General features: G+C 35.4%; 1 protein-coding gene across 1 annotated transcript in view; it reads left to right on the forward strand.

The window, feature by feature from the left end:
* The window catches only part of SLC41A2 (solute carrier family 41 member 2), a 58,998-nt gene extending 49,787 nt beyond the window's left edge, over positions 1 to 9,211 (forward strand). Inside the window, exon 11 of the mRNA XM_056339852.1 lies at positions 7,152 to 9,211. Within this exon, the coding sequence (XP_056195827.1) occupies positions 7,152 to 7,337 (186 nt within the window). The 3' untranslated portion in view covers positions 7,338 to 9,211. The remainder of the gene's footprint in view (positions 1 to 7,151) is intronic.
* Positions 9,212 to 10,819: the final 1,608 nt, after the last annotated feature.

Below are 10,819 nucleotides of genomic sequence, written 5' to 3' on the forward strand. Positions count from 1 at the left end.
AGAACTGGAATGTTATAGTAAGCTGAAAAAAATCAAGGAAATGTTAATACAAAAACTTTAATTATTAATTTTTTATTTCTGTCATCTTTTGTAAGTTTATGCTATTCCACATTATCTCTAAAGTAAATTTGTAACATATGTGTGAATTCTATTTGGCATTTTAACAAGACTTTTTCATATTGCCTGTAAACTTCAACATTCTTCTTTCCAAAGGGATAAAACGGAATTAATTTGTATTGCAAACTCTATGCAGTATTATTGAAGTTCCAATCAGATAATTTCATTTTCATCCAATTCTGCTACTTTTATTGTTTGATTTTGTTTTTTCACCACCCATGCCTTCTAGCTTCTTTCCACTCTTCTCCCTATCTGTTCTTAGATATTATCTCCCCAACATCTCATTTCATCAAAATATTTATGGGAAATAAGTAATTAATATGACATGCTGTATATTAGCAATAGTATGATTTAGTTATTATTGACCAAAAATACACTATGTGGCAAAACAAAGTACACTTTCACTGAATATGTCATTTCTAAAAATCATTAAATTAAGATATTTTATATGAGTAGCCAGTATTATAATCTGCATTCTCTCTGATTCTCTGTGAACAAAACAGTTGTGGATTTCTAGGCTTAAGAAAACCCAGAAAGCGTTTTCTTTTCTTTGATTTTAATTTTCCTACCTTTAATAGTACAATTGTTTCTGTTCCTTAAATAAATACATAATCTTGAAGTGTTCTTCAATGAAGGTTATAAATTGGTTCTATTGAAATTCAAGGCTGTACTCCCTTTAACTTTAGTGGAGCTAAGATTTCACAGTTCTATTTTCATAAAGGTGGGGAAGAGAGCAGAAATATTTATATTAATTTGCATTCAACTAGAACTTTTAGGCTTGAGCTCAAAAGGTCTGAATTAGCTCTGTAGTGAAGAGTCTGTTCTGCATTTATGAACGGCAGCAGCAGGGGAAAATACAAAGGAAAATACAAAAAAAAAAAGAATATTATGGGGAAGGTGTACCCTGTAAGTATGCAGGGTACTTCACATAATGCAGTGTACAGTATCTGGGCAAGCCAGTGTGCATTAGTGAAAACCAATATATTGACTTTTAAATGTGTTTTGGACTTGGTGACTGGCCTCTATTTAAGACGAGTACTCTTTTCTTGACAATTTTACAAAACCAAGTCACACGCAGGCACCTACCACTATGCTACATGCAGTTACAACCTGGCATTTGACCAACAATTGAAAAAACATTTAATTGAAATGCCTCTTATACCTCACAACGGCACAAGTAATTTTTAACTGTGTGAGGCTATGTACTGAGAGCAAAGTTTCATCTTCTGTCTTGTCAGCCTGCAGTAGAATGAGAGCAGAATGGAACTCCCAAGCCATCAGTCCTGGCAGAGCTCTGAGCGTTCAAAGGTGGCCTCTGTTCTGCACGCTCTCGCGGAGCCAGTGAAATGCCCTCTGAGGAATTTTCACACCTCCTAACCAAATCTGAGCACACAGTTACATTAAAGACTTGGGGAATAAACAAACAATAGGAGATTCCCAGAGCTATTACCAAGCAAATAAGTAATTCCAAAATGCAGTCCTTCTTATCTGACGAAGGTCAGATGTCCTTCTGCTATGAAGTAACCGGCAGTGCTTCAGGGCTGTCTGGGGACGATAGACAGCCAAGAATTCGGCACTGCCCGTAATGACTTCCTGCTCACTTCAAAATCGTCTTGGATTTCTCACTAGCGTGAGGGTTCTAACGATGGTGTGGGCCTCTTGGATGTGGAAAAATAACTCATGAGGTATACTGTACATTATAGAGAGATGAGGAAGGTTGTGTTTATTGAGAAAATATTGATGCATTTTAAGTACTGCTTTTTCTAATAGGAAAGGTTACTTCCGAAGTGTAGAGCATATAACTGCTAAAAAGACTAAATCATTCAAGGAAATATGGAAACTAAGGTACAAACCTGGACAGTTCCGCATGTTCAGTATTTTCTCATTGCAGCACGAGAAGCAGATTTGCCAGATTCATTGGGATCTTAATGTGGGTCCCAACCGCCCTTTCACTTCCAGGCATGCTGCTGTCTGTGGTAGAAATCTGGCTCCTGCCCAGTCATTAGCAGGGGTGATTTTTGCCTCCAGAAGGCTGAACTTCAAGTGTTCATGTCTGTAGCGTGACACAGTGAGATGTGCTACAGCTAGTGCAGGCTGAGCATACCTGAGCGCTCAGAGGTCTGGGCTGGACTCCTCACTCAGACAGCTGACAAACCGCCTGCCGTTAGGACTGTCCTGGCCAGCCGGGGGGTCTGGCAAGGGTACAAAGAAATCAAGACAGTCTCAGGAATTTGGGTTGAAACTGTAGAATAAAAAAAAAAGGTTCTTTCCCTCAAAATTATATAAATATAGTCAAATGGATTTAGAAACAACTTCAATTAAAATGGTATCCTCTTTTTCTACTTAGATGAGGTTTTCATCTTACACAAATGTATGCCATGCTGTCTGGGTACCGCAGTGTAGCTAGTGTCACAACAGCAGCAAGAACGAACTTGCTCTTCAGTGGTTTCTCTGCTGCCAGACATGGAAGGAAATTTCTGTATGTGTGCAGGAAATAGTGACTTGTTTCCCTTGGACATGTTTCACGCCAGATATGCTGCCTGAGAAGACAGTAGAGAAAAATTTCTTTTGCAAAATATATGTAGACCCTACTCTTTTCCCTGACTACAGAATTCTGGCTGTAGACAATGGAAATTCAGCAAGTTAAGTTCAGTGTAGTTCTATGATGAGCATTTTACAGCCACTACTTAGCTTCACATGATGACATCAAAAGCCATTTAAAACCTGAGAAATGTAATATATAATTAAAAAATTAACTCTAATGAAGGGTCAAAACCACTAGAAGATGTAAACCATAAATCTGGTGAGAATGATGTCAGAGTCAGGACGCAGTAGTCTTTAGAGATCCTTGATTGAGGGGGTTCACTTATAATTAAAAAATCAATAAACCTACCTTTGAATTTCATAGATTTCTAAGAGTTCTTATGCATTAATTACCAGATCTTGCCATAGTTACATTACAGGTGAATTTTGAGTCAATGTAAGGTTGAGAGTAAAGCAGAATTAAAATATATTTGAATGGACATTAGGTCTTGGTTCTACATACTAAATTGATAGTTGAATTTTGATAATGCCCATGTGAAAAATCATATGCAAATATGTAACTTAAACTTTTTTTCCAGTTTGGTGTTGGAATTCACTAATCACAGCAACTAATGTACAAACTAATATAGTCATGAAAGATTCAAATCATCTTCACCAATATGCATTTCAATGTTATACTTCTCAATCTCTGTGAATTTGACTTGCATTCACTGATGAAATATGGTCATCCCAGATGAAAGAAACAATAAAAATATTATAGGATCCTGCAACATATCCATTAGGCTGCAGGAAGCTTCATCAGTATTAATAACGTTTGGAGATAGGTATGTGTTTTTATTTAAAATAATAGGGTTTCATTTTTTTTTCTATTTCAGAAATAATGAGGAATTAATTACATGAGAAAATGCAGATAGCTTTTAGAAGACCCTACTACATGCAAAAGATCAAAAATAACTTTTCTTAAGTAAATTCTTATTTGTATCTAGAGACCTGCAAAGAATGAAAGTAAATTTTGTGCCCATTAACAAAGGAAAAAACCTTCTCTGTAGGGTATAATGTTCCTATTTCTAGTCTTGCAATCATAAGATTGAGCTTTAAATAGCGAGGCTCACTCTTATTTAAGCATTCATATTCAATTTCAGTTTCAATCTGATATTCATAATTTTCATCAGAAAGTTCAATAGCAAGAATCACTCTATTTCTGCCCCTTTGTTATACAAAATTAGATGTGTACTTACACTCCTTATTTTCAGCTTCTTCATCATTAAGCTTTGATAAAGACTTCACTCTTGCTCTTTCCCTCCCTCCCTTTCTCTCATTGCTATATTCTGCTGCTTCTGTCTTCTGAGGACCTTTTTTGACAATGTGACTGATAGGTCATTTCAAAAATAGAGTCTAAAACTGATGATGTCTGTAGTTTCATTTTCCTCAATTTTGATATAATTTTTTTACAGAAGAGTAATAATGTAGCATGATCTTCCTTTTAAAATTTCAAAACATCTGGGATTTTGCGTGTATTTTTGCAATGCTGGCTCTGGGCTTTTTTTTTCTTATAAGTCACTATAGTGTCTCCCTTTTCTTAGACAGATCTTTTTATGTATATAGATATTTAGTTATTTTTTACCTTTCTTAAACCTTGCAGTTATTTTATTATTGCAGTCTGAAGGAATTCCTAGGGCTCTGTTTCATAATTCTACTACTACTCATCTCCTTTTTTGCAGACCAAACTTAATTGTTCTTTTTCTCTGTGTATTAAATAATGTTAAAATACTACCTTACATCTTGAACAGTTCTGCATATATTTACAAGTTTTTCTTATCACTTTTCTCCAGCATTTTATGCTGAAGAGGTGATTTTTATACTGTCTTGTTAGGCTTTGCTGTAATGTTGATCCCTTCATTTTTCCCCTCAAAACCAGCTGGTTTTCAATTTGAAGTAGGAAGGCTTTCTTCTTCATAGCATGTGTGCACACCAAACTACACGGTATTTGTACTGCTACACCATTTGCACCATTTTCCTGAAATAAATATGTCACTGATAAATCCCAGAAAATGTGAAGTGTTGTGCCACTAAAGTAACAAGTCTCTTAATGTCTTTTGTATGAGTTTTCAGGGGGTTTTTGTTGTTTTTTGTTTGTTTTTGTTTTTAATCTGTCAGATCTTTATGAGTGACTTCTCTTATCATTTTAAATACAAGGACTGTCTTGCTGTCAAAAATTCAGCAAACTCATAGGGCTTATGCTTCCCTCCCCCCTGCCCCCCCAATAAGTTGATTGATGACTTTGATTGCCCCTCTTAACAATGATAAGGAGCAAAATCTCATTGAAGATTTAAGTCACATTGGTGGACTTCTATCTTGCAACAACAACTACTGTAGTTAAATGCTGTAACCATTTCCAAAGACTGATCTGTATAATTTGTAAATGTTAGTGAGTTTCTAGCTGTGCAAATGCATGATGATAGCATTATTCCTTCACCAAAATAAAGGCTGGTGGTCTGCAGTCTCATAACCTATTCTGTAAGCATTGTGTCCCAACGGCCTTCACACGCTGTTATAAGCATCAGGTAATATAATATGCTATAACTTTTTTCCTATTACTTCCAGAAGCCAGGTTTGTTATAATCTGCATTATGTGTTATGCACCCGTAAGCTAATATAGCACAAATAATTATTTGGAAAGATTGACAAAATTTAATTTCCGAACTACCCATTTTTCATGGTAGTCTATGCCAGTTATTTTAGGGTAGAAAATACATAGAAAAATTAAAGGTGTTCATGTCATGATTTTTAAGAGCTAAAAGTGGGTACTCTCTTTTAAATTGGACTGTGTCTGTTATGTCTAATTGGTTGTGTTATATAAATGGATTACAAATTCTTTGAACGAACGCTCTCATCTTTTAATAGAGTATGCATAACTATTGTTGATATGGGGCACTACAGAGTTTTCAGTGCATATCCTGTAGGAGATGTTAACGTGCAGGATCTTTTATAAACAGGCCTCTTTTTGTCTCTGTTAGAAGAAGGAGCCGACTCAGAGAATCTGATAGTCTTCCAAAGAAAACATCTGTTTTAAATATATTTGTTTGGATTCCAGTCAGCACACCTAGGACTTGCATAATTAGCTTAGACTACAGAGTTCCCCTTTCAGAGATATGTTTATATAAACAAACCATGCATTTTTCATTAAGCAAATACTCCTCCCTTTTTTTTTAAAAAAATTAAAAATTCAGGCAGGATATTAACATATACTTTTGCAAATCAAAGATTAATTGAGAACCTCTTTCAAGGCAATTTTTTATATGACATTCATTTTACTGTATTTTCTTTTGTGGAGAAGTGTCTTGCAACCATCTTACCAGTACTTCAGTAAATGAGTGCATACATTTATAAAGACGCTTTTGCTACCAGTAATCAATCATTTACTAAATAAAATATGAATTTTGCACCTTTTACTACTTTTGATACAGCACATTCTTTTAAATTACATAGTAGACTTTTAAAAAATGAATTATGGTAGTAACTGTCTGAAGTTTACCCTACCTAAAGATCTGATTTAACTAAAAATACATAAAATACAGTGTTCATTTCATCTTAAGGCAGCTCCTTAGAAGAGACAAGAAGGAATGGAAGCTCAGTTAGTGGTCCTTTCTCCATTCATCTTGTGCCATGCCACGCCACATGATTCCACTGAAGCGGAATCTCTTATGATACAGCTGTGCAACATTAAAAAGATTCTTTTCTAAAATTGGATTAACTATTATGCATACCTTTGGAATTAAGATCAAACCTCTCAAATGTTCAGACTTTCACAGTTGGGAATGAAATCTTTTACTCTGGGACAAATTCAGCCTGGAGTGACAATTTCACAATATATATTGCAGGTGTGCCTGACTACAGAAGGGCTGAAGCTGGTATTTCGGCATAAAAGTAGCTTCTAGGCCATTTTTTGCAGTTCATACAACTCAGATGAAAGTGTTCCTAATCTGACCCAGTATTCTTTATATCACATCTGTGATATAAAGGTCAGATTCAGGTCCAGTTCTAGACCCGTGAAAACTAGAGTTACTCCTGGGTTGAGTGTTTTTATCTGGGGGAGCGTCAGTCAGTTCGGAATAATCTTGAACCCTCACCTGTGCTCTTGCTGTACAGAATGATGTCTTGTGTAGAGGTACATTTGCATGTTTGGCTGGGTTTTTTGCTTTTTCTTGCCGTTTTCATAAGTCCTCAAGCACGGACTGGGTGAAGAATGGTGTCAATGAGGTGTTCCTTCCACCTGTGCATGTGATTGACTGAGAGAAGTTGGCTAAGTGTCCCTGTCTCTAGTTGTGGGGAGTTTTAGTCTGAATTTTATTTGTATTAATTATTTATATTTTTCAAATGCAGTTGTATATATTAGTGCTGCATATTAAGGAGCCAAGAATCTTGGCTGTTGACTTCCTTTCAATGTAATTTATATGATAATAATCCAGATTTTGTTTGATGTTGTGTAGGTGTTTACTCTGTTATGGATTGCTGACTGGATGGTGCACCATTTCTGGAAAAAAGGAAAAGATCCTGACAGTTTTTCTATCCCTTATCTTACTGCACTGGGAGATCTGCTTGGAACTGCCTTATTAGCTGTAGGTTTTCATTTTCTGTGGCTCATAGGTGACAGAGATGGAGATGTCGGAGACTAATTGTTCCAATGGATACGAGATACGATGACTTTTCCTGGAATATTGACAAGACCAATCATTCCACTTGAAGGTCCTAAAAGTGATTGTTCCATTTGGTATAAGTAAATCAAGTTGACGCAGATATAAAAGAGCCTTAATGATTTTAGTTTGGTTGGTTTCTTAAAAAAAAAAAAAAGGATGGAACTAGAAGGATACTTGAGACCTTTACTTTGAAACCAAGGTGGATTGCTGCTAGCTGAAGAAATCTGAGTAGACATAATGAAGGGCAGATCAATCCTTTATCAAGCTTAATTTTTAAAAGATCTGGTCTTTTAAAAGAACAGTTCCTTGACTGTATTGCGAACCAGAACAATCTCTAATTGCTCATTCAGTGGTGACAAAGAAAAGGGTAAGACCCAGTTAGTGGCTTGCCTTGTCTTTCTCTCCCAGGAACAAAGTGGGTATATATTTTCATTTTACCACAGAGGTGGTTAGTAGACCTCAGAGGAATTCAGTTTCATAGACGTTAGTTGATGTTACGTTCCTATCTTGCAATTTCGGTGCTGTGGCTCTCCAACCATTGCAGACTTGCTATCAGTAATAAGTGTTATGGTGATTTGAACCCTGATTGTCTAAACACTTTGTCGCAAGGTTTATTTTATGTGTACTAATATGACCATCAGCATTTATAAAATTAGACACTTGAAAAGTGTCTGCAGGAGCAAGCCCATTTTCCTTGTGCTAAAAAGAGCAACCTAATTATTTTGCTGTTGTGATTTATTAGAACAAGAGCCTAGTAAAGACAAATAATGAGCCTAGTAAAGACAAATAATGTGTCACTGACCTGATCGATAATAATGGGTGAATGATTAAAACTCCTTGTGTGGGAAAGTGTATTTTCATTTAGCAACTGAAAAGATGTTTAACAAACTGATATTAATGGTGTTGTGATTGCCAGTATCCTGATTTTAATGAAGTATTTAGAGGTGTTGATTCGAGTATAAATACTGAGCCCTGATTAAAACTTGGGGTATAACGGATTATATTTCTTTTTTAGGCACTTGGAAGTTACATAAACTTCTAAAATTCTAGAGCTATCGATTTCATCCATTTCTAAGCAGAAGTCTCTTCTAACAGGATTTCTGCTTTCAAACTGTGGAAGTAATATGGTCAATAAGGAAAATGCTTCTGAATGATTTCTGTTATTGGTATACCTCAATATTTTGAATAATACATTCATCATGAGGACTCTGGTTGCCATTTTTGAAAAAATGTACTAATTGCTCTGTTTTAAAATCTAGTGGGAGTTCCTCATGCCATATGTTTTTAAATACTATAGCATATGTCCTAAATGCATAATTAAAAAAACAACTCATATTTTAAATGTTGTGATTGAAAGTTTTAAATTTTGAGATTTAAATTAGACAACTAAAACCATGTATCAGGATATGTTGTAACTCTGTAAACATTAGTTATGTGGTTTATGCATATAAATCTTCCCTTTTAATTTAATGGACCTACTCAGATGAATTAAATTATGTGGATAAGAGTTAATGGGACTACTATAGGTGTCGGTCACCTTAAACTCTGTGGAAGTCAAAAGTGTTTGCAGTTCTGAAAATTAAACCAGCTATTCAGTGCCTACACATGGATTTAGATGCCTGACTTTTAGCTCCCTCATTTGAAAACTTTTATTTAAGCTTTTTCTTACAGTTATGATAATACAGTTGTTTGAATGAATTGTATGTATTATGTCTTTTATTATGTGAGAGAAAGATTAAATCTTTCTAACTTCAGGTTCTCTGACTTTTCTTAGTTTGTATTAATGTTATTTAAAATAGTTTCTTGTATGTAACATTGCGGGAAATACCGCTATTAAATAATTTAAAATAGAATATATGTATTTTTTCTTTTCAATAATGGTTATTTTTTGTACAGATATAGATGGTAAATTTTTTTATTCTGGTAGAACTGCCGTGTGAACCAACTAAGCCGCCATTTCAAGTACTTTTCTCATAAGAGTTGATGGATTTTAAGATCCTTTTCAAATTAAATGCAAGATTCTTAAAAATTAAAATTTCTTGAGATACTTGTGATCTATTCTTATCTGATGCATGAGGGCATTGTAGTATTTGGTCATAACAGTGTCCTTAGTGTCTTAAACATTTTCCCAGTAAACTATCAACAACTGTTGGTACAGTCTGATGAACAAGTGGGTGAGTGTTTAAATCATGGAATTAAGGAAGAAGTGCTAAGCAGGACAAATTCAGTGAAATTTGACAAAGGGAAATATGCTGACAGACTGGAATAATCTGGGCATGGAAACAATAAGTGATAGAAAAGTGTGATGGGAAAATTTGATATTTCACAAGGGGGGAAGTTCATTGCATGGTTAAAAGACCAAAATCCATATTGTGGGAAAGAAAGATGTGCAAGCTTTCATTATGAGAGGCAGGGGCAAACAGAAGGAAGTTACTTGGAGAAAAGAACAAAAAGGCACAGACAAACTTATTTTTCAGGAAGGGAAGAAAAATGTAACTTGTACTGAAAGGAGTTGGGGAAGAGGTGGAAGAAGAGATATTTTGGGGAATGGTGGAAGAGAGGAGAAAAAAAAAAGAATGCTCTCTGTAAGATATGTTTAGAGAGGACTTTGAGTGGGGAAAGAAGTATGACATTGGTAACGGAGAGAAAACCTTGACGTATGGAAGAGCAAGGAGTAAATAATCTATGTGTGGAAAGGGGTTTGATTCCTATGTGGAAGGAGCATTTTTCAAACTTAGGAGCTTGCTAACTGTACTACCTAGCGTTATGAAGGTAAAAAGCTCTTACCACCAAGTTTGGTGGAGGCATATTATTCCAGCCGTGAGGATAATATGGAGAATTCATGAAAGAGTACTTGGATACCAGAGAGTCTGTCGTCTGTTCAAAACCTGTGCTCCCTAAACCAGTTTTAACTCAAGTCAACTTCTTGACAGTATTCCATCAACCCGATTTTTTTAATACATCCCAGTAATAGTCAATTATTTCACAGTATGTGTGGGTAAGAAATGTGACAAAAAATTCTGTTAAAGACAAATTGTGTGCTTTTTGTACTGTTCAAAGCATACAATTGAAAGGGACATCCTGAGATGTTGTTTTGCCTCTTGTTACCAAAGCAGCCATCTTTTGTAATCTTGCAGATAAAATGATCACTCTTTGTATTAAAATTCATTAAGCATTTTCCTCCTTTTCGCCTGCTAGAAGATTCTTTCAAACCTTCCTTTATAATTTCTAGCCTAAGTAGGGCTGTGGCTGATTCACGTCTACTTGTTTTTGTGTCAACATGTAGCATTTTCTTTGACTCTTGTTCATCTCAGCTCATTCAACTCATTTAAGCTGCAGGTCATCTTAAAGCTCCACCTGCAACTTCTTGTGGCATTTTCCTTCTGCTGATGGGCTAGACGCTAGCCAGAGGCTCCAGTTGCTTTGCCTTTATGAGTTATTTGTAACCTGGTGCTAAGTAA

This window comes from Falco biarmicus, chromosome 5 (genome assembly GCF_023638135.1).
Source record: "Falco biarmicus isolate bFalBia1 chromosome 5, bFalBia1.pri, whole genome shotgun sequence".
NCBI lineage: Eukaryota > Metazoa > Chordata > Aves > Falconiformes > Falconidae > Falco > Falco biarmicus.